This window comes from Paroedura picta, chromosome 6, assembly GCF_049243985.1.
Source record: "Paroedura picta isolate Pp20150507F chromosome 6, Ppicta_v3.0, whole genome shotgun sequence".
NCBI lineage: Eukaryota > Metazoa > Chordata > Lepidosauria > Squamata > Gekkonidae > Paroedura > Paroedura picta.
Window position 1 is genome coordinate 77,683,434 of NC_135374.1, and position 24,425 is coordinate 77,707,858.

Here is a 24,425-nt window from a genome sequence, read left to right on the forward strand (position 1 = left end):
CATTAAATTTTTTGAAGGAATATGTTCTGTGGCTCAAAATATCAGTTTCTATATCTTGTGCGTCATCTATCCAGCTTCACATAATTTATTGCTTACATAAATTGTGTTTTATAAAATACAAAGTATCCAGTCATTTGGGTCAGGCAGAGGTGACCATTTAATTTACCAGGGCAATCTCTGTCTGTTTTCTGTTGTCATCACTTCCAGCTTTGGCAACCCTATTGATTAATGCCCTGTCATTAACAGCCTGGCTCCAGTCTTACAAACTGAAGGCTGTATCTCAATAGAGTCAATCCATCTTATGTTGGGTTTTCTTCTTTTCCTACTGTGGTCAACTTTCTCTGGAGCAATTTACCAGGGCACTTTGATTTATTTTGACATAGATATTTATATCCTGCTTTTCTTCCAGTGAGGGTCCCAAGCTGCTTTGCACCATCATTCTTCCCCTCATCCATTTTGCCTATGCAATAACAACACTGTGAGCTGCCCCAGGCTGAGAGAGTGAATGAAATGGTTAGCAGTTGTGTGGGCCCCACAAAGTAAAATCCAACACAGAAACAAAAACTCCAGAAAAAAATCCACTTAATACCTTGTGTTAGGATCAACCTCACAAAAAGCTCACAAAACATTTTGTCAAGCTAGGTATTACAAAAAGTTCAAAAATGTTGTAAAAGAGAAAGGAATGTTTCTCAGGTCTGTGGAGATGAGGCCTGGTCATGTTGCTTCAATTGTTTCTATCTTTAAGTTACACCTAGCTCTTTTGCGTAAGAGGCAGTAATTCAGCTAAAACTGCATAGGCATTAAGAAATTCAAATATTTGTCTTTAATTGGTCTCTAAACCAGTATGCACCCGTGCCAAGGAAGGAGCAACTGAGGGCTTGAGTTGAGACAGCCCAGGCCTGTTTCCAGGCCAGCGCTAACGTCATCTGGAAGCCCTGCAACCACAAGTGCTGTCCGGGGGCCTTAGTTGTTGTGTGGAAAAGGTCAGAGCTAGTCCAACAGTATACCACAGTTGATGTTGATGTTATCCATTCAACCGTGTCCGACCCTCTGCGATTCTCTAGGAATGTTTGCGCCATTTGTTTCTGTCATTTCTTTTCGTTGGTTCATGGTCATCCCTGTATCAGCTTTGATCCTGTTGAGTCAGTGGATCCTTTGGCGACCACATTTCCTTTTGCCACAGTAGATCTCATTTTAAACTAGGGGATACCACATAGCACAAGTCACTCAGTCATGCTTTGGCCTGTGCTTAATGATATGGACTTTGTCATGGTTAAGGATCTCACCAAAAATAGTTTTGAAATGCATATTGTTGTCAGGCAATCTGTTTTCTCCTTATCGCATGATGGCCATCGCATGAACTCAAGTGTAACTTGTCATTGCCTAATATTCCTTGCCATTCAACAGACATTGAATCGGTCTATATTCAGAAGCCTCATTAAGGTATCATCTCGGTAATTGAGTACATCTGCTCTTCTGTGCCTATAAACAGCTGGGACCTGGCAAGGAAAAAAATCCACTTAGAGGCTGCCCCTATGGCAGGTGTGAGAAAACTCTGTTTTGCTATGTTTCTGGAGAAGGTCCCCTTTGTGTTTTGCTCTAGGTGAAGAGTTGTGTGTAAATTACATTGTGTCCCAAGCAGCTACTTAGACAATGAGATCTCATCCTGTTCTTTGGGAGGGAAAACACAAACATATTCTTGAGCATGTAGACTGCACAGCACTTTCAGCATGTTAGAACTGGGAACTTGGAACAGTTGACTGCCTTTGGTCAGACTGAATGGATCTCACTGGTCCATTCAGTTAAGTACACAAATCTGTTGTTAGATTTTTATTTTTATTTTTTAAGGATGTACATCTTGCCTCATTTCAAGCGATCAGTTCTGGCCAGATTTTATGATGACTGTGTATTTCTTGTCCCTTCACAGGCAACGTATGTATGGCAAAATGAAGTGGGGTGTGCTAGCTATTCTGCAGCTGATAGGAAATGTGTGCATGGTGGGAGAAAATGGTAAAATGCAGTGACTCAGTAGCTGCTGCACCTGGCTTTTTTGTCGGGTGCCTACCATGTTTTGTTGGGGTGTACGACTGGGTGGAGATCCCTACATAGCAATGAAATTCATTGTGACTACTCATTATGTCTGGGGTAGCCAACGTGTAAACAGATTCCTCTAGCTGTCCCATAATTTCAGTTCAAGCTGCAATAAGTATCAGGTGACGTGATTGACCTCTATGCCATGAAAATCTTGTACTGTCCATTCCCACACAATCAAATGACCAAGCCATATTTCTCATGTCCAGTTGGCAGCCATTATTGTTCTCAACCAAACCAACTCACAGGGTGATTGTAAGGATGAAATGTTGCCCTGTATGCTGCTCTGATCATGTGGGATTAAAGTTGTCTATACGTGGAAGTGGCTTCTTCTTTTTCACTTCCTGCTCCCATTCTCTCTCTCTCTGTCTCTCTCTGTCTCTCTGTCTCTCTCTCTCTTTCTCTCTGTTTGGAGCACCTGAAGTAACTCCCCTGTCAAGAAGGCAATCAACTAAGTCCTTCATTTTTTAACGCAGGCCATTGGACAAGCCAACGTTTATTCAACTGAAAACCATAATCCAATTCAATGTAATTTTTCTCCTGGGATCTAACGCTGTGCAGCCGAGCTAAAACATAAAAGGATGGTCAGGCCATTAGAGATGATGTTTTTATTGCTGCTCCACTAGAACTTGGAAAAAGAAAAACTAGAAACTCTGATACAAATTGCAGAAGTTTCCCATATTTTAAGGACTATTGTATAGTAGTTACAACCACGGGAAGTAAATGAGACCAGTTTTGGAGAATTTTCTGGTTGACTTTGAGTTCCACTGTTTGACACTAGCCCTGATTGTGGCCATATATCTTTGAAGGAAGGGGAGTCAAGGGGGAGAAAAATGCAGTGTGGGTATTTTCCTCATGGAAAAGAAAGCCCCAATGTTCCCTATGGAAACCCCAGTATTGCTGCTGCTGATTATGGGGCTTCCACGTGGCAGCTTTCCCCACATTTTTGCTGCCTTATATTATATGACAATTACCAGTTTAATTAAAAATTGATTAGAAGGGGCTAGAACAATTGCCCACCCCTTTTTCCAAGTGTCCCCCAAGGTGCATGGCTAGGCAGTCTATTGAGCAGGGGGGAGGGAGGGAGGGAGTTTCTGCGAGAGGGATAATTGTTTATTGTTTTATGGGAGTTTTATTGTGGGGTTTGATTGTGTTACCTGCTGTTAGCTGGCTTGACTGGAGCAGTGGGCTATAAGGCAAATAAATAAATAAATAAATAAATAAATAAATAAATAAATAAATAAATAAATAAATAAATAAAATATCTCATGGAATGGGGGTGGGAATGGCTGCCATGGGGATGTTGGTGGAGGAAATGGCTGCTGTGTGGTTGGAACTGGGAAACTCCAGACTTTCCTGCCCATTTGGCAGACATCATAGCCTGACTTTGCTGTGATCATAGGAAAACCGATTTGGGAATGAGTATAAAAAAGTTGAGGAAAACCCACATGGAGCACAGAAGTGCCATGATGCTGTGCGGAAGCAGGATAAAGAAAGATTTTCCAGCTGCTTGAACCCACGGCAGATCTCCCTTACTGAAACCACCATGAACAAGGCATGGCCAGAATGCTGGCTTGTTATCAGGACACAGATAATTAAATAACCAAATTATCATTGTTTTAATGTCAAAATATCAGTTTGGCTTAGTACTCAATTTTCAGTGGATTTTTATGAAGTTATATCATTGTGCTTTTTGAAAAAGATGACATGGGGAAAATATTCTGCAACCCTATTGTTAAATGTGGAATCCCAAAACAGATCAGCACTACAACTGTTTGCTTGCAGGGGGATGTATGGTGCTTTGCAAGTGGAAAATGCTACTTCTAGAAGCTGACAAGGCGGCATTGTGAAACCAGAAGCAGCTCAGATTGTCCATTGTTCCCATTTGAGTTTGGCAGTCAGATGCTAATTCATTGAATTGTGATTGGATGCTCTTAAAAATTGTTTCATGTCATGAGTACAGAGAAGCTTTCATCTCTTCAATCTTTAACCCCTCATTGGTTAAAAAAAACACAAAGTTATGAGATGAGTTCTTGTAACAGTCTGATGTTTAAGCAGTACTGAAGTTTCGTAAATTTATTGACAGTTAACTAATTTAGGTTGGCATTTAGAGAATATGGTACTGAGGTGGTCCATAATGTTTATCATCCTCACACTGCATTTTCTGTCTCAATGCATTGTATTGTATTGTATTTAGAAGAAGAAGAAGAAAAGTTGGTTCTTATATGCTGCTTTTCTCTACCCAAAGGAGTTTCAAAGTGGCTTACAGTTGACTTCCCTTTCCTCTCCCCACAACAGACACCCTGTTGTGAGGCTGAGAGAGCCCTGATTACACTGCTCGGTCGGAACATCTTTATCAGTGCTGTGGTGAACCCAAGGTCACCCAGCTGGCTGCATGCGGGGGAGTGCAGAATCGAACCCAGTATGCCAGATTAGAAGTCCGCACTCCTAACCACTACACCAAACTGGCATTTCATTAATTATTGTTGATTTCTTCTCCACATTGACAGTGCTGATTTGGTTATATGGCAGGTTAGACAGGATAGCGAGATCTAGAAAGTCCTAACTAACATTTTCAGAAATATGATTTTTCACACCAGGGTAAACTGAGGCTTCTCAAGCACTAGGGAACAAGCACTAGGAGCAGGCCTTTCCCCTGCTCCTTTCCCCACTCCAAAGGCTCTCCACCCCGCTCCCTCTCCCTCCTGAGGCCCTGGCTTTGGCACAGGGAAAGGAGCAGGCCCGCTGCGTCGAAGACGCGGAGGCCCTGCTCCTTTCCTGGTGGTGAAACCTCTCACCCCAGCCCTCTTACCTCCGAGTCCGGGATGGGCCAAGAGGCCAATCGTTTGGCTTCTTGGCTCTGGATTGACACTTGGAGGGGCTCCCGATTGGTCCCTTTGCGTTTCTATCCTGGACTCGTTCCGCCCACTTAGCCCTTACTGCTTTATTCCTACCACTCCCGTGGGAGCAGTTTCTAGATTGTTGCTAACATTGTACTTTTCATAGAGGTAGGAAGAAAGTGGAAAGTGAGCGGAAAGAGCAATTTGGCAGATCATCTAACTGGCAGTAATCTTCACATCCTGCAGGTTATCAAAGGATATCATTTGATAGCCTTTTCTATGAAAAGCATTTCCACTTTCCACCAATCATTACACTGAACCCACTGATGACTGCTTTCTTTGGATAAGCTGTGGGGTCCTGTTTGGTGTAGTGGTTAGGAGTGTAGACTTCTAATCTGGCATTCTGGGTTCAATTCTGAATCTGCACTCCCGCACATGCAGTCAGCTGGGTGACCTTGAGCTCACCACAGCATTGATAAAATTGATCTGACTGAGCAGTAATATCAGGGCTCTCTCAGCCTCACCCACCTCACAGGGTGTCTGTTGTGTCTGTTGTGGGGAGAAGAAAGGGAAGGCTACTGTAAGCTGCTTAGAGACTCCTTCAGGTAGAGAAAAGCGGCATATAAGAACCAACTCTTCTTCTTCTCCTCCTCCTCCTCCTCCTTATTCCTTATTCCTTCTTCTTTGTTGCTGTCTCAGAGGTGAGCCTGCCTGGTTGTGACAGGGGCAAAAAAGAATTCCTGGTGGAGTTAGAGACCTTGAGCAAGCCTTCTCAAAGGACCTGGACCATTTCTGGTTTTGAGAACTATAGCTATTTTTAAGCCCCGCCCGCGGCACAGCACGCCGCGGACTAAATAATTGACTAAGGGCTGTGTGGGAGGAGTTAGGGCGGGCTCCGTCCGGGATAAAAACTTGGAGGGGCCAAAAACTTGATTGGCCCCTCCATCTCGCTCCAAGCAGCCAATGCGCGGCTCCCAGTTGCCTGCTTTGCCCGGCCACAGAATCACCACATCGATTGACTGGCAGCCGATGCGGTAAGTCCTCTGCGGGGCCGTGCTGCCTTCTCCCGGCCACTGGAGTGGCCTGGGCGCATCTTCGACGCGGCGAGGCCACTCCACTGGCCAGGAGAAGCCTCCTGAGAGCTGCCGGGGGGGGCTGCGCTGCCTTCTCCCGGCTGCTGGAGCGGCCTGGACAGGTCAAAGATGCGCCCAGGCCACTCCAGCGGCTGGGAGAAGCCTCCGGAGACCCGCCGGTGGGGGGGCTGCGCCGCCTTCTCCGGCCGCTGGAGCGGTCTGGCGCATCGAAAATGTCCGGGAAAATGCCCAGCGCCTGGGAGAAGCTTCCGGAGACCAGCCGGGGGGGGGGGGCTGCGCCGCCTTCTTCTGGGTGCTGGAGTGGCCTGGACGCATCGAAGACATGGCCAGGCCACTCCAACGGCCGGGAAAAACCTCCGGAGACCAGCCGGTGGGGGGGGGGGGCTGCGCCGCCTTCTCTGGCCGCCCTAGCGCCCATTTTATTCACCTTTAAAATGGGCTTTATTCCTAGTAATTAAAATAAAAAATAACATCACATAAAACCAGAGTACAGCATTAAAAGGACAAGACAATTTGCAAAATATATCATGGCAAAAAATTTAATGTGTCTAAATGTGAGGGGTCCTTCCCCACTTAAGTAGGCACAATCACTTGATGTTTAAGGAAACCAGCTAGAGTGTGATTATTTCTTTTCTTTTCTTTTTTAAATCAAAGTCCCTTGCTTGGTTAACTTCTTGATGCCTTCGGATATGTCGCCTGACATTAGATACATGTTTCCTGCCACATACAGACATCTGATGCCATTAATGCTCAAAACATTTACTTCAGATGCATATGCATATATGAGAGAAAGCTCCATCTATTAAAAACTGTAGTCTTAAAACTGGGAAAAATACTTGCTTAAAATGCATCTTCTTCTCATAATGCAATTTGCAGTTACTGGTAGATAAGTTTAGAAAAATATCTTCTGCCACTCTCTTCCTAGAACCAGCTGCTAGTTTTATTTTTCGTAGCTGAGAAGCACTTATCAGTTGTGGATTGGATAAGAGTGGGTTTTTCTCCATGGAATCTGACAGCTTGTCTTTTATGACTTTGTGCGTGTGTGTCCCCTGTATCCTGCCCAGTATGTCACAGTTGCAGTCAGGCTATTGACATCCCTTTCTTCCAGGAATTTTTGAACTCATTTAAATATGCAGCATATTCTCATAGAACACTGCTGGTATTATTAATAATCTCTTTTGATAATCTGTGTTGTGAGCCAAAATGTCCTAATTTTAGCCTTTTACAAATATGAAAATTCAGCTGTCAGACCCGTAAAGATAATGCCATGTTGTTCTCACAGCATATCCATTCCATGGTTACATTTCTTCTTTGAAAAACAAAATGTTCTCCATGGAAAACTGTAACATTTGTGATGTTTCAGCTCAAGAGATAAGAAATGTTATCAATAATGTTCTGAAAAAAAATATTTTTTCTGCAGTGGCCAGTGCTTCTGAGTTATATTCAAGGAAGTAAGAGGGACACTTTCTAAATTTCTAGCCTTTGTATAAAATAATATTCTGGAATACTAGTGGAGAATGTTATGACACAGTTCTCAAACTGTTTATTAGGGAAAAACAACAAAATTTTGTTATTTTAATATGTATTCTCTGTTTTCAGTCCCTGATCAGATCTCTGTAGAGTATGTAGAGTTACATACGTTAACTCAGAAACAAGTTGGACTAAGTTTACTTTCATGCAACTGTGTGTAGGATTGCTTATTCAGATCCCCAATCCGTCACCTATGCAACGAGTGCTACGTTAATGCATGCATTTCCTTCCTTGCAATTCTCATGTTATCCAGGTATCCTGCAGTATGAAGCATGACGTAAATCCATGTGGCTCTGCTCCCTTCCTCTTTTCATTAAATCAGCTGATCCGCTTGTGGCGCAGAATGGTAAGGCAGCAGACATGCAGTCTGAAAGTTCTGCCCAAGAGGCTGGGAGTTCAGTCCCAGCAGCTGGCTCAAGGTTGACTCAGCCTTCCATCCTTCTGAGGTCGGTAAAATGAGTACCCAGCTTGCTGGGGGGTAAATGGTAATGACAGGGGAAGGCACTGGCAAACCACCCCGTATTGAGTCTGCCATGAAAACGCTAGAGGGCGTCACCCCAAGGGTCAGACATGACTCGGTGCTTGCACAGGGGATACCTTTACCTCTTGTGGTGCAGAGTGGTAAGACAGCGACATGCTGTCTGAGGCTGTCTGCCCATGAGTTTGGGAGTTCGATCCCAGCAGCTGGCTCAAGGTTAACTCAGCCTTCCATCCTTCCGAGGTTGGTAAAATGAGTACCCAGCTTGCTGGGGAGTAAACGGTAATGACTGGGAAAGGCACTGGCAAACCACCCTGTATTGAGTCTGCCATGAAAACGCTAGAGGGCGTCACCCCAAGGGTCAGACATGAACCTGTGCTTGCACAGGGGATACCTGTACCTTTACTGCTTGTGGGAAAAGAATGATGTTGGATGTCATTTTGTCATAGCTATCCAGACTGGTTCAAGCTGTTCTATGAGTTGGGATGCTCATTGCCATTAAAAAAATTGGAAAACAGATATATTACCTGCTATTTTAATAGCCATCTTTTGAGTACGTCATCTATGGAACCTTGTTAATTTTCTATAATCTGATAAGGATAGAGTCCATTACCTGCTGTACAGTATTTTTATCAGAGTATTTAGCTGGTGACATAGCCATATGTGAATCCTGGGCTTCAAATATTATGACTCATATAAATGTCGTCTGTTCATGCTAAGTATTGCTGTGTGTTACTGGCATCGAGTTTCAGTTATTTTTAAAAATTCTGATGCAGAGTTATGTAACTCGGATGCCATATGGGAATATTTTTATTCTCATCTAGCCTTTTGATCAAAATTCCATTTTTCAGAGAGACTTGTAGCTTTAGTTACATTAGGATTACATGTAACATTGTTTCACAGTTTTCCTTTCGCTCAGTAGAAATCATTTGAGGTGGAGATGTAGGCTTGAATAGACTATCTATTCTCAAACCCTGGCTTTTGTTTTGTTTAGGGAGGGAAGTAACAAAAAAGCTGTATTAATGTTTAACACACTTGCATGGCATTTGGATTTCTTAGGTGAAAGCCTATTGGCCGCCTATTTGCCTTTCACTTTATCTTTCAAGTTACAAATAATATATCTATACATAATATTCTCAGTATGGCCTAACCTGTGCTTGTCTAAATCAAGAAACTGAGGCCATGAATGGACAAGATGGCTTGGTGTAGTGATTAAGAGGAGCATCTTCTAATCTGGCAAGCCAGGTTTGATTCTCTGCTCCTCCACATGCAGCCAGCTGGGTGACCCTGGGTAAGTCAATGTTCTTGATAGTGCTGTTCTGTCACAATAGTCCTGTCAGAGATCTCGCAGCCATACCTACCTCACAGGGTGTCTGTTGTGGGGAGAGGAAGGTAAGGTGAGTTTAAGCTGCTTTGAAACTCCTTCAAGTTGTGAAAAGAAGGGTATAAAAACCAAATTCGTCTTCAAATATAAAATCAAATAAAAATGAACTTATAATGAGCTTGGGAGGAAACACCTCAAAACATAGAATCCCTCAACCTTTCCTCAAAGGTCCCCAGACCCTGGGTCATTGTTGTCACTTTCCTCTGAACACTCTCAATTTTGTTCACGTCCTTCTTGAAGTGAGCCCTTCAGAACTGCACACAGTACTCCAGGTGTGGTCTGACCAATGCAGGGTACAGCGAAACTATGACATCTTGTGATTTTAATGTGATACCTCTGTTGATACAGCCAAAGACTGTGTTTGCCATCTTTACCATCCCATCACACTGTCTGCTCATATTTAACTTAGACCACAAGTACTCCAAGTTCACATACACTGCTACCCAGAAGTGTATCTCGAATCAAGTAGGCATACCTCTCATTTTTTTGACCCAGATGTACAATTCGCCACTTGTTGAATTGCAAATAGTTCTCATTTCCCCACTATTCTAGCATGTTTGAGTATCGAACTCTGTATCTTCTGGGGTGTTCGCTACTACTCCCAATTGGGTGTCATCTGCAGATTTAATGAATATTCCATTCCCCCCCCCTAATCCAGATCATGCAGGGGAAAACCTAATAATAACTGCTATACATTGTAGGAGAACACTGGTCTTAACCAAAGGCTTGGTGGAAGAGCTTTATTTTACAGGCCCTGTGGAACTGCTGGAGTTCAGGCAGGGTCCTGATCTCACTTGGGAACTCATTCCTCCAAGCCAAGGCCAGAGCTGAAAAGGCCCTGGCTGAGGCCAGGCATACCTCTTTGGGGCCAGGTACCACTAACCTGCTGGCATTGGACAAATGTAATGCTCATTGTGGGGTGTAAGCGTTCTCTTAGATAACCTGGATCCAAACTGCGGATGACCTTAATGGTCAATACCAGCGCGTTACACCTGGGGGGTGCATTTGAATGGGCCGAATCGCCATATGAATGCAGGGAATGGGCAATTTGACTTGGATGAACTTTTTGATAAGGCCATATCCTGGAACCATTTTGAGGGAAAGGAACATGATCCGAAGGATCTACATTTCTTCAGGATTGAAGCATTAACAGTGACTCCAACCCCCCGAATAGACTTTAACAAATTGCTACTCCAACGGGAGAGTTTTATATTTTCTCTCTTGATACTTTGATACCAAATGGCTTAAACACTACCTGGGATGTCTCATGTCATATGTGATGCTGTCTCTTTAAATTTTTAACCGCGGTAGCACCTGTCATTTAGTATGATTGTTAAATGTCTTACTGTATGTGGGAGAGGTAGGGATCTTTGCCAATGAGCAGTGAGAGAATCCTCCCTGAAATTGTGAGCCTTTGGGACCCTGTATTTGGGGAGATGGAGTTTTTGCTTTGAAATGTTCTGAAAAGCTATTATGGAAATTATTGGGAGATGCGGCTTAACGTTGCTTATGTTTTATTCTCATAGAGGTAATTAAGAAGAAAATGATTTATAAGATTATTAATTAGCATTAATAATGTCTATTCTAATGATTGTTTCGTAGGTTTAGGCACTGAAGAAGAGATATGGTTGAAAATGGGATATTGAAATGTTGAATATACGATACAATAACATTTATTGTATATAGCCAAAGGCCATTACAAAACATAATTAAAAACAATATGGTAGAAATACTAATAAAACAATTTTCTCCAATATTGCTTACATAAAATTGTAAACGAGGGCTACTGAAAAATATGGTGTATCAAGGTGGGAGCTCCTGTAAAAAAAACTTTGGCTCGGATCTTCCTGGTGGCTAGAGTGAAAAGTGCCACCCTATATGAAATATAGGGGTCGACATCTGATAACAGATAGGTGACTTTGTCAAAATCAGAAGTTGGGTATGAGTTTGGTAGTAACTTGGCAAGGAATTTGCCCCTGGGTTCAGAGTACAGGGGACAAGCCAAAACATAGTGGGGCAGGTCCTCCACAGATGTATTTCTACATATACACAGGCATTGGGCTGTGGGTATTTGGAGATATCGCCCAGAGAGCATGGCTGATGGCATCATTTCAAACCGCAAAGATGTTAAGGCCATTCTAAGATTGCGTGCTGTTATGTTTACTAAATATGATGCTCTAGAGTGGTCTTTTTAATTGTTTTATGCCATGGGGCTGATTGTGATAGCAGAATTGAAGAGTGATCAATCAATTAATCAGCTTTGAGCAGTGGTCCCCAACCTGCAGGCCACAGCCCGGTGCCGGGCCGCGAAGGCCATGGCGCCGGGCCACGGTTCCCTCTCCCCGCCCCCCCACAGTAAAAAACTTCCCAGGCCGCAAGCTTGCGGCCCAGGAAGCTTCTTACTGCGGGAGGGGGGGAGAGGGAATCAGGGCCACGCATGCGCGATGCGCGGGGCAGTTGCCGTGCAAAAAAAAGGTTGGGGACCACTGGCTTTGAGCACCCAATCACGTACATCAGAGATATTGGCTGATGTATGCAGTAAGTCATCTGGTATGGTATAGCATGAAAGAATGGAGCTAAAAATATCAGACCGAGTCCTGTCTTTGCTCAATAAGAGCTTAGAACTTTGATGGCTTAAAGAATCTGATTTGGTTGTTATGTCTTTCTTCCAAGATTTTAGAATAGCTAAGTGGGCATGGGCTTTGAGTGAGGAGAAACCAAGCTCTGCCCTCATCAGGGCTGCAGGAGACCTTTTTGGAAGAGCCAGGATACGTCTGAAGAACAAGTTCTGAATGGGCTTCAACCTGTTGGTTATTTGTTCTTTCCAGCCCCAGATGTCAATGCCATATAGTAAGTGAGGAATGACCTTGGCTGCAAAGAGCTTTAGAGCTGGGTCAACTAGAAACCCTCCCCTGGTGTAGTAAAATCTCAGAATGGCTCCAATGATTTTTAGACCAGAGGCATTTATAGTTGCAAGGTGGGTATTCCAGTTTAGGATCTCACTGTAAGTGATTCCAAGATATTTAAATGTACTGCACTGTTCTATAGGAATATTGTGTATAAAGTCTTGAATATATCTGGACCCCGTTTTGGCTTATTTGAATTTTTCAGTATAAAAGATATGATGCAAATATCCATAAAAATGTGATCAATAATTTATTTCATTTATAGTGGATAATACATAGAAAATTGTTTGAACAAATGAAGAATTAGGATAGCCAGCAAGTCAATGTTCAGACTATATTTGATAGTTCAGCATTTGAAAGATGTTTTTGCCTTGGCCAAGTGAATGTGGTCTTACGGCAATCTGTTGTTGATAGAGCAACTGCGTGACTAATGCATCATGTGCTGAACTCACGTAGCTCATATTCACCTTATGTCCATGGCTTAAGATTGTTTTGAAATCCGGGACTGATTTAAGCCCATGTGGCCCCAGCAGAACCAGGCATTTATCTAGATGCGCATGTGTGCTTCAATAAATTCTGGATCCCTTGGCTGCTTCCACATGAGGATCTTTCCCTAGGTAGAACACAGCATGTCCCCGCTTTATTGGGGACAGCATTATGTTCTTTTCAAGCATGTCTTAGGAACTCCCAAGACTTTCTACCACAGCTGTTATGTAGAAAAGGCTGGTTCTTAGCACTACCTTCAGAGTGGTAATGTACAGCTCCAGTGTTTCCCCCACCTTTTCAGACTTTAAACAGTTTAATTAAAAAAAAAAAACTCAGCTGTAGCACAAGCATTCTTGCACTGATGCGATGAGGAATAAAGGGGGGCTGAGGGCACCACCAGCAAACAATATAGGGATAATGTGTGGGGAAAGCATTCATGGATACGTCTTACCTCACTGCTCCTGATTTAGAAGCTGAGCCTGTAAAAACCCTCCACACACACTGCGAAAGCAGTGAGCATGTCGAACCCAAAACACAATATTCTCAGAATTAATTCCCGAGAGCTAGACCTTTCATTACCACAAAATGCATGCAAGCATATTCCCTCCTGTCCTCTGGGGCATGTTTGAATAATCATTTCTACCTGTATTTCATTTTGAAAAGGGCTTGAAAGACCAGAGTTAAAATCCTGGGAGTTACTGCCTTTTGTAATAACATTTCTATGAGAACCTTTTTCTGTTTAGACCCTATGCAACTATTTTTGACCACTGAAGGTATTGGAACATGTACAAACATGATTTTTGCCATAATATTCTTGTTAGCTTTTTAAAAGGTGCTCCAAAGTTCTTGTTTTTACTAGCATGGCTGTCCTTTTAGAATTTGCCCACCTCTGACCTGCAGCTTGCTCTCTCTCTTTGTCAAGTGGCATAGATTATTCTTGTTCCTCATAGAGTTGATGTGAGAATGAAAGAAAGAAATGTTGTTAAGCAAGATTGATCCTTGGGGATAGGATGAGTTGCAAAGCAAAATGCAAGAAAGAACTAGGAAGATATCTTCTAAATATATATTAAAGTAATGCAATATTGCTAAAAGAAAACAACAACGGTCTTACCCATGGCAACTTCATCCATGTTGCTTAGCAGCAGCCTTTAAAATAACTGCATTACTCAGTGGCATCAGCCTACGCATCAGTGCGCTAAATGGCACTTTCTGGTTTTGCCATATTGTGAAGGTGATAACTGAATGCCTGAAATGCATCTGAGACTTTACTAGTGAATTTTGATGTGGCTTGTCTCAAGGCTGTGTGTTGCCCACAACATGTGCTCCCTGTGCTCTCATCCTACTACTTGGCTGGCAGCCAGGGCTAAAACAGGGACATGTCAGTCTGAGCCAGATGTAAATCCTCTGAAAGCAACAAGTGCTGATTGAGAAGCTGACCTAGATTGTTGTGGTTCTTGTAGCAATCCTATAGGACAGTGGTCCCCAACCTTTTTATCACCGAGGACCGGTCAACCTTGACAATTTTATTGAGGCCCGGGGGGGTAGTCTTTTGCCGAGGGACGTCGCTGCCACCTGAGCCCCTGCTCCACTTGCTTTCCCGCTGGTACCCCTGACTTCCCGCCACCTGCTGGGGGGTGCTGCCAGCAGCAGCTGCGCAGTGCCACACCCAAGGGAGAGCCCCAGCCATGGCGGCCGCTGGAGAGCACCAAAGGCGGCAGAATGGCAAGGCAGCACCCAAGGCAGTGGCCGGGGAGGAGGATGAGGAAGAGCTGCGGCCCGGTACCGACTGATCCACGGACCGGTACCGGTCCCCGGACCGGAGGTTGAGGACCACTGCTGTAGGAGTCCTCCTGAGCCCATGATGGCATTGCGGATAACCAGCCGACTGAAATGTGTATATTTACAAGACACCGCCTGCTTCCTCGCTTGCATTCTGACCATCTAAGTCTGTCTTTCAAAGCAGCTGTAGAAGCATCTAGGTTTGTATTCTACTTTCTTCCCTGAATGAAAGGCAAACTTGAAACAGAAATACAAAAGTATGAGGAGCAGATAAAACTGCTGCAATATAAAATGAAAGATGTCCTGACAAGAGTTCCATGCATGTTGATGGAGTGTGAGATGCACAGATAACCACCTCATGTACCCTCAGTTCTTTAGATCTGAAAGACATAACAGGTCATAGTTATTGCCCTGTGTGGGTGAAAATCATGCCAAACATGCTCCTCCTTTGTTCTAGGTATGGTAATCATCTAGAAAGTTTTAAAAAATCTTAAATTAGCTTGTTTGTTGGTGAATTGAGAGTTAAAAATGGCATAACTGAGGCCTTAAGGTACTTATAAGGGCTTCAGAATATACTGCCTTAAAATTCCCTTTGCATTCAGGAAAGCTTCCTACTTGGTGGGAGACAGAGAATAAACTATAGCCAGTGTTGTTCTCAAGACTGTAGAAAAAGTGTGTGGGATGCACATGGATTCTTCAGGGGCAGCACATGACCTGCAAGCTGCATAATGGCTAGGATTGGTCCAGAAGGAAAGCATTTTGCTTTATATCACTCATTTCAGTACCTACTGAACAATCAGCTTGAAGAACTGCTATAATTAATACTCTGACTTTGCTGCTGACTGTGTGCCTGTCTGTGCTGAAGTTGATTTAGAATGTTACCACACAAATCAGTATATACTAAGGTAACAAGATTGTCCCACTTTTGGAGGGACATCTGGGGGTACCTGGCAAATTGTACTTATGTTGAAATTAAAAAATATATATTAATACTATTTTTGCATTCTATGCGTTCTATGAAACTTTTTGTTGCTTCATATAGCCCAGGTTTTTAATCAAGAACCCCCCCCCCCCGGGTTAATGGTGTCCCACTTTACCAATGTTAAAATCTGGTCACCTTAGCATATACTGAGTTTAAGGGAATATCTAAACCAGTGGTCCCCAACCTTTTTATCACCGGGGACCGGTCAACGCTTGACAATTTTACTGAGGCCTGGGGGGGGGGGTAGTCTTTTGCCGAGGGATGTCTCTGCCGCCTGAGCCCCTGCTCCACTTGCTTTCCCACTGTCACCCCTGTCTTCCCACTGCCCGTTGAGGAGCGCTGCGAGCAGCAGCTGCGCAGTGCCATGCTGAGCGGGAGCCCCAGCCATGGCGGCTGCCAGAGAGACCAAAGGTGAGCTGGTGGCAGAGTGGCAGGACAGCCCCCAAGGCAGCAGTCGGGGAGGAGGACAAGGAGGAGCTGCAGCCCGGTACCGACTGATCCCCGACCAGTACTGGTCCTCGGACCGGGGGTTGGGGACCACTGATCTAAACAACATGGAGACTGGCTTAAAATTGTGTTTGTAGACATAAGGGAAAACAACCTTTTCTCTTAAAGTGTTCAGGATTGACTGGAAATCTCGGAGTCCTTGTTGAAATGGCTGAAATATACACCTGCCATGGGAGTCACAGTCGAAACAAAGTTAGGGTGTATTTTCTAAACCAACAACGACTTTTTTCTTCTTCTGCAAAAACTATCCATGTTTGTTTGAGGCCATACATGGCACATAGCTTTAAACCATCTAGAAATGGGCACTGGTTAAGCGGCATCCTTTTTAAAGTATGGAATACTGTTTCTTCAAGATAAAAATGACAGAAAATCTTTTAAGTTCAATTGCCGTGGCCTGCACACTGCCAGCTCTTTATTCCATCTGCAGTGCCACAACCCTTCCCACCATCTAAAAATAATGTAAATATCTGCTGCCTGGAAGTAGGAAAGAAGAGACTGCTAGCACCTTCACCTGTTGATTGCCAGATTCTAAAATATTTTGTCTCTGTTGATGTTTGTTTGCTGATATACTATTTTTGCTGGTATAGTTTTATAATAATAGGAATGTAAGCAGTGGGTCTTTTAATGTAGGGGTAGTCAACCTGTGGGCCTTGAGATGTTCATGGACTACAATTCCCATGAGCCCCTGCCAGCGTTTGCTGGCAGGGGCTCATTGGAATTGTAGTCCATGGACATCTCGAGGACCACAGGTTGATTACCCCTGTTTTAATGTACTAAGATACTGAATGATAATATTCTCATTTTTAATTCTCTGAAGCATTAAACATGTCTTCTTTTTTACAAAACTGCCATTTGCACCCCCTAGAATCTGTTGGATGTGAGGCAATAAACTTGTCTTCTTTTTTGCAAATCATTCTCTGTGACTTTACATTTGTAAGCTGCTTTCAGTCCTGTCTTATTAAAGAAAAGCAGCTATAAAACCCCTGTCTACTTCCCTCCCTAAAAGGCAAGATTTTCACTCTGTTTTTCTTTCCCTTTGGTGACTGAGCCAACCTAGTTGTCTGTTTTCTTCTGTCCTGAAGAATCCTGACTATCCTACCTTGTCACAGTATAATATTTTGACTGTTTGCTCATCCCAGGAACTTGAAGGAAGGCTCTGGATCACCCCTTAAATTATTGAAAATGGCATAATGAGAGTTTCTTAAGCCTTTCACAATGACTTAAATCTTTATGTTGAGAGGTTTTTGTTCCAGTGTTTTCCCCAAACACGTCAGTGTACTTTCTTTGAGTATCCTTCTGGTTTTCAGAAGGCTGATACACTCTTTCTAGTATCCAAACCCCTTTTCTCAAAACACTGCTACTTCTTGAGTTTTTAACTGATCCTTAAGTTCTCTAAAGGCAGTTTTTAACCACACTAGAAGAGGGATCTCTGTACCCTTCAGAGCTGTCACCCTGTTTAAATTCCTTCTTTCTCTAGAAGATCTATCCCCTTTCCTTAGCCCAATCTCTTTCTAACTACCCACTCATCTTTGCTAACTTTCCTCAGTTCTCCTGTCTATGTTAAACTGCTTTCAGTGAGAGCTGATCTTCAAATGAATTCTCCTCAGAAGTCTCTGTGCTCAGCTGATGCTACCTTATCAAATCTCTTGGAACAGCCTGTCACTGAAGGCTCTCTGGCTCTTTAAAGAATGAACATTTCACAGTCCTTTATCTGTTTACATAGCACTTCTAATCTTTTAAAAGTGCAGTCCATCACAGCAGCATATAAAAATTCTACATAAATAATGTGATATCCAAATATGCCTCAAGTCCTATTCTTAAAACCAAAAAGCAGATAAAGCTAGGTTGGCTGTTGAATGGGGAAAAGATACAGTTACTAAATTCCTAGAGATTTGGGGGTGGAGTCTGGGGAGGGTGGGGTTTGAGGAGAGGAGGGACCTCAGGAGGGTGCAAAGCTGTGGACTCTACCTTCCAAAGCAGCCATTTCCTCCCTGGGAACTAGGCTTTCCAACCAGCTGGGGGTGGAGAGCAGCTGAAATTACCATTGTTCTCAAGATAACCAAAATCAGTTCCTCTGAAGAAAGTGACTGCTTTAGAAGGTGGATTCTGGGGCATTATGCCCTGCTGAGGTCACTTTCCTCCCCAAACTTGACTCCCCCAAGGTTCTACCCCCAAATCTCCAAGAACTTCCCATCCTGGAGCCGGCTACTGTATTGGGAGAACCGATCTCTGTAGTTGTTTAGTTTATTATGCAGCTTTTATACCACTCCCTCGTGATTGGATGCCTCACAAAACACAGTTCACTCATGTGCCTGGCGGCTGCTCACCTATGCAGTATGGGACCAGGGCAGATGCCTTGCTTGCATTAGTAGAGGTTGCACAACCATCCCACCTTGGCCGAAGTAACTGGGACACTACAGCAGCAGCTGTAAGGGCTGCAGCAGTGGGTTAAATAACTATCGAGAATGGGGCAGCTCCCTTGGGGCTGTGGGGATGTTCTCCTGTGGCCTTTATGCTCACTTCATGTGTGCTCCTACCAGTTGCTAGTGGTTGGTTGGCTAGCTTTTAGGGAGGGAAGCTAATTCTGTGGTTTTTGATTGGGAGAATTAATATTTCCTTCTGCAATATTTCACCTACTACTTTTATTGTATTTCCAGCGGCTTTGCTAGTTGAATTTGGAAGCTTTCAGGAAAAATCAGTCATGTTGAGAGCAATCCAGAAAGAAGATTAAAAGATTAAAAGGAATAGACTAACCAGGAGATACTGGGCAAGGGCAACTTCTGGTGCAATCACTTCATATTTTTTCCATCATGTATGAAGAACATAAAAATGCATAAATCAATATTGTCTGCAGATCCACCTTTTACTTCCAGGAAGAAAAAAATATTAATTTGGAACCCCATATCTTTGATTACATGAAATGGCTTTCTAACAGCTTCAGCAAGGACTGTGTTTTTGTAGTGGTAGATCAGCTTACCTTTGGTAGAAATTTATTTGACAAAAAAGATGAGTATCCCTTGTATGTCAGTTCATCCAAGGTATGTATAGGCGTACATCTGTAGTGTGCCTAGTCATCCAGTATTTTAAAAATGCCTACCCTAGCTCTTTAAATCCTGACTTTTCAGTCACTGCTCATTTTCTATTTTAAGTGTTGAATGTAATCTCTTCCTCCCCCATCCTTGTTCTAAAAAAATGTGTTTAAACAAGAAAAAAGGAGATCTATTGAGAAAGCACTGACGTATGTCCTCTGGATTATAAATAGCACATCTCTTTATGTAGCTGTGTGAACTCTTTATATTAAAGACTGTATGCCCAGCATCATATGATAAGTTCTTCAGTAAAAGAGATCTGATATGCTGTTTGTAAAACTAAAGAATACATGCAAAACTCCATGAGTATTACTCAACGTGCTGTGTTGCTATGGAACTCCAAAAGGGACTCAGGAAAGAAAATGTTCAAGAATATTGTGGCCATTCAAACTATTCAGTAAATGTCAAGATCTATCAAGCATAACAACTAAATGCACAGGAATATATTATCATTGAATTGCATTATTCCCTTAAAGATCTGGGAATTGCACCTTGGCCTCAATAAAACAGTGAATCTTGGTGACTAAAACCACCTAACCCAACAGTCAGAAGTGATGCCTATTTACTCATTTATTTTGCTTATATTTGTAGCTTGTTCTGAGTAATTTAGACTGAAAGTGTTAATTAGAGTTGCAAGGTATGGGTGTGGAAATTCCTGGAGATTTTGGGGGTGGAACCAGAGGTGGGTGGAGTCTGGGGAGCAAAGGGACTCAGCAGAGTATAATGCCACTGAGTCGTAGCTTCAAAGCAGCTATTTTTTCCAGGGGAACTAATTTTTGTAGTCTCTTTAGGCTCTGTCCTACTGTTAGGTATCCTAATGTGGTAAAACCATAGAGTTTTGGAGATATATTAGAACATTGCATCAGTGTGATGTCACTCCCAGGATCAGTAATGATGTTGGAACATTAGAATGCCACATATTTTCACGTCCTCACTTCTGACCACCTCCTGCTGGTTGCCATTGTTGAGCTGACAACCATATGGTGGATCAGGGTTTGGTGCTATATGAACAAGTCTTTCTCTCTCCCTGTAGAAAGCTGGTTTGCAGTTCTGGTTTGGGATTCAAGCATGAACCATATTTTATTGGTTGGGATATAATAACAGCATCCCTTTTGCACTGGACAAGAACGAATAATTAAATTGAAGTATACAATAGAATGCAGACAGCAAAAGACACATGCAAGCATGAGGCTCGTTCAGACGTGATTTGATAGAACTGGCTGGTTGGCTGGCCTTCTGATTCACATGCTTCCATAACTGAGTGGAGTTTTCATGTAGGTGTGCATTTCTTGCATTCTGCAAGGGGTTTGACTAGATGACCCTGGAGATCCCTTCCAGCTCTATGATTTTATGATCCGGGTTTATCCATATGTATCCAGTATTCTAACCATTGCACTACATAGCTCTTCTCTTCATAATATTAATTGAATATTTATTGTAATCATTATGTCCTGATGGAACTGCATTTAATGGTCTTCAGTTTCTGTGATATTCTCAAGATATTTCAAAAAGTCATTTAAATTATATATTCCTAAAGCAAATACAGTGCTTTTAGTAGTTCTGTTTATTTTTCTGATTTGTCCCCAGTAATATATCTGAAACTCTGTTAGCTCCTATTTCACTTTCATTCTGCTACTTTAAAAGCAATTCTTGCTTATCAATATATCATTTCCTGGTGTCTAGCATTCAAATAATGAGTTCTTTATCATTGAACCTCGTTTACTAGCTAAGAGAGAAAAATATGTCTAGGAGAGTCTATTGAATACAGTGGTTTATTTTCCTTTATCTGCAATTCAACTTCCTGAGCAGATAAACTTTACACGAAAATGTCAGATACTCATGTAATTGTTAGTAAAAGTTGCCCTTTCTGTAGTCAGCTGTAAATTATAATAGCCAGACCCAGTGGGTTTAACGCTTCAGTTCTATATGAAGTTCAAGACTGAGATGCTTTACTTATATAGTTCATAGAATCATAGGGGCTTTCTGCACTCCTTCAAAATCGCACAATTGTTGCCAATTGAAAACGCTACTGATTTGCCATTATGCACAACGTCGTTGACAATCTGCCACACACCTGAAACCGATCCGCAAAAAGCGCTTCCTTGTAGCGCTTTCAGGGAAATCCCCAAAAGTGGATTCACCCTCCGGAAAGCGCTACACTCCTGCAACCAATCTGCAACACTAGCGGGAAAGTTCTGTGCGTTACCATTGTTGTGGTTTCTACAAAGTCCCTCCCCCTGGCTCTCTCCTCTGATCTTCCGGTGAAGCGATCACCATTTTTTTTTCTCCGAGCGAGCGGAGATCAACACACCGGCGACCTTCCTTTTAGCCAGTGAGGCTTCCCCGGCTGCAGTCCCTCCCCAGAGCTCTTTAAAGTCACTAAGCACAAACAACAGAGAAGCCTGTTTGCTGATGTATTTTCCCTTTATTTTTCACACTGTTTTCGGCCGAAAATCGGGCCCGTGAGGGGGGGGATTTTTTTTTTCCACTCGGGGGGAGCGTGGCAACGATGAAACGGCAGCTCAAACACACCTGCCAGCTGGATGGGTCTCTCCGTTGCAACGAATCAACGCATATTCGTTGCAACGGGTGTTTTTTTTTTAAAAACCTTTCTTAAAGGGAAAGGGGCTGTTTGGGAGCATGCTAATGGCCGCCCATTGGCTGCTTGACGGCCAGGGGCGAGACAAACTTGGTAATAGCGCTTCCTTTCTAGCGATTTTTGCCAAGACCGGAAGCCTGTGGGAAATGATAGAAACGCAACTGGATTCCACTACAAAGGCAGGTATGCATAACGACGAATTCCACTATTTTAAATGGCGATTTTTTGTTCAGCAAACAATTTGCTACAAGGATCCCGGTGCGGAAAGCCCCATAGAGTTGGAAGGGGCCATACAGGCCATCTAGTCCAACCCCCTGCTCAACGCAGGATCAGCCCAAAGCATCCAAGAAAAGTGTGCATCCAACCTTTGCTTGAAGACTGCCAGTGAGGGGGAGCTCACCACCTCCTTAGGCAGCCTATTCCACTGCTGAACTACTCTGACTGTGAAATTTTTTTTCCTGCTATCTAACCTATATCATTGTACTTGTAGTTTAAACCCAGTACTACGTGTCCTTTCCTCTGCAGCCAATGGAAACAGCATCCTGCCCTCCTCCAAGTGACAACCTTTCAAATACTTAAAGAAGGCTATCATGTCCCCTCTCAACCTCCTTTTCTCCAGGCTGAACATTCTCAAGTCCCTCAACCTATCTTCATAGGGCTTGGTCCCTTGTTGTAGCTTTTGATCTTATACACAGTTTAATGAGTCAAAGACTTTGTCGCTGGTTTCTGGAAAATTTGTCAAAAGAGTTTACTATTTGGTTTTTGATCTGTGGAAAATACACCTGTTGGATTGGGAGATATTCTCTCTCCTGATGTCAATAATCATGACTACCACATATTATTTTGGAGTGTCCAGTCTTCTCTCTCCAAAAAGCTTCAATCCAGTCATATTTGATGGATTTAAATTCCAAAGCCAATTCTAAATCCCTCGTCATCAATTTAATGCTTTCAGAAAAGGATCCCTTTAAACTTGCTATTGTAGTCCGCACCCGCATTCCCACAGCCCACACCCTTGGAAGCATGTTCCAAATAAATAACTTATGTTTGCAAAAGCAGGAATGTAATATTGTTTAATCTATATTGTTTCCTTGGATTGTGTTTCTGTATGCCAATAAAGGTTTTCTGAATCTGAGTCAATAACCATGAAATCAAAAAATATCCTGTCAATGAAATCCCAAAGAGGTCTACCTAGAATCCTGTTCATGTTTTTCAATAGGGCTTATCCTCAGGAACGTAGAATTATACTGTATATTGTGGAATTTACTGGATCCCTTTGTCCTAAAAGTGGAATTGCATTCTAACTAAGGGCAGAACTAATAATTTTCAATTGGATAAATTCTTTTCTCCCTAGCAAAAGAGCATCACAAGGATCCAGCCATGTGGAAAGGAGTTACAGAATCTAGCCTATTGTCCTTCCTTCATTGTGAAATGTTGTAAACAAATAAATTATCCAAAAACTAATGTGACCAGAATTTCCCCACCGAAAGGTGGGACACGCCGCCGCCGTGGTCCCCCCCCTGCCCCCTCCCCAGTGAGTTTGGTGGCCGCGACAGCGGCCACTCCTCCTCCCTCTCCCCAGTGCGTTCGGTGGCGGCGGGCACTCCCCCATCCCCTGCCCCCTCACCAGCGAGTTCCCTGGGCACTGCCTCCTTCTTCTCCTCCTCCTTCTTCGCCAACTCGCGCTTGCTGCCCCCGCCCCCTTTTACCTCATTCCCACAGCCCGCACCGTTCCTGCGAAGAATGATGGGAAAGGAGGCACCTTTTTCTCTCTCTCTCATTGTCCATGGGGTCGCGATGGGTCGGACACGACTTCGCACCTAACAACAACAACGAACGGCTGCTGCGAGAAGTTGTACCTTTAAGACATAACTTGTCTGTGGGTTTGGGGATACTATTTTCAAAAATATGGGCTGGCTTTAAAGGAACTCCAAAGATATCCATGTTCCCTTGCCCTGCAGCTTCTAGGTGTCTGGTTGGGCTGGCACCAATCTGCCTCCTGGTCGGTGTCGACACCATGTGGAGTCAGGATTTTTCTCTGCCTCCAGACAAGCGGTATGTCGGGGCGTTTTCCCTATGTGGAACCTGGCTATGCCCTAGCTCAGGGGTAGTCAAACTGCGGCCCTCCAGATGTCCATGGACTACAATTCCCAGGAGCCCTTGCCAGCATTCGCTGGCGAATGCTGGCAAGGGCTCCTGGGAATTGTAGTCCATGGACATCTGGAGGGCCGCAGTTTGACTACCCCTGCCCTAGCTGAACATCTGCTCTATGTAGAAGACTTTTAGTATTTACTTATACTTTTACTTACCCTAGAAATCTTATTGGCCTTTAAGTTATGCTGGATTCAAACCTTGGTCTTTTACTGCAGACCAACATCCAACCTTAAAACAAAAAGAAAAACAACCTTCTGTATTGCTTATAGTAGTTTATGAAAGCCCCGTCATGCTAACTTGCTGTAGCCTTTGAGAATGAAAATACCCCTTAATCCTCCCAGTCCTTTAAATAAGTTTGTTTCAGTTCTAGAAGTATGTCAAGTTAGAATGAGTTCTAGAAGTATGTCAAGAAGTATGTCAAGTTAGAATGAGCTTCAAAAACTTTAAAAATGAGATGAAGTGAATGTAGTAAGAATGCTTTTCATTCTTGGGTGTCTCAGTTTCTCTTC

General features: G+C 43.2%; 1 protein-coding gene across 2 annotated transcripts in view; it reads left to right on the plus strand.

Annotated features, from left to right (window-relative positions):
• Positions 1 to 24,425, plus strand: part of GPM6B (glycoprotein M6B) — a 117,656-nt gene that overhangs the window by 33,268 nt on the left and 59,963 nt on the right. Inside the window, exon 1 of one of the 2 annotated variants that reach the window (XM_077343219.1) lies at positions 7,826 to 7,901. The exons of the other annotated variant lie outside the window; for it this stretch is intronic. Within the exon in view, the coding sequence (XP_077199334.1) occupies positions 7,841 to 7,901 (61 nt within the window). The 5' untranslated portion in view covers positions 7,826 to 7,840. Of the gene's footprint in view, positions 1 to 7,825; positions 7,902 to 24,425 lie in introns of those variants that run through there. 2 annotated transcript variants of the gene reach the window in all.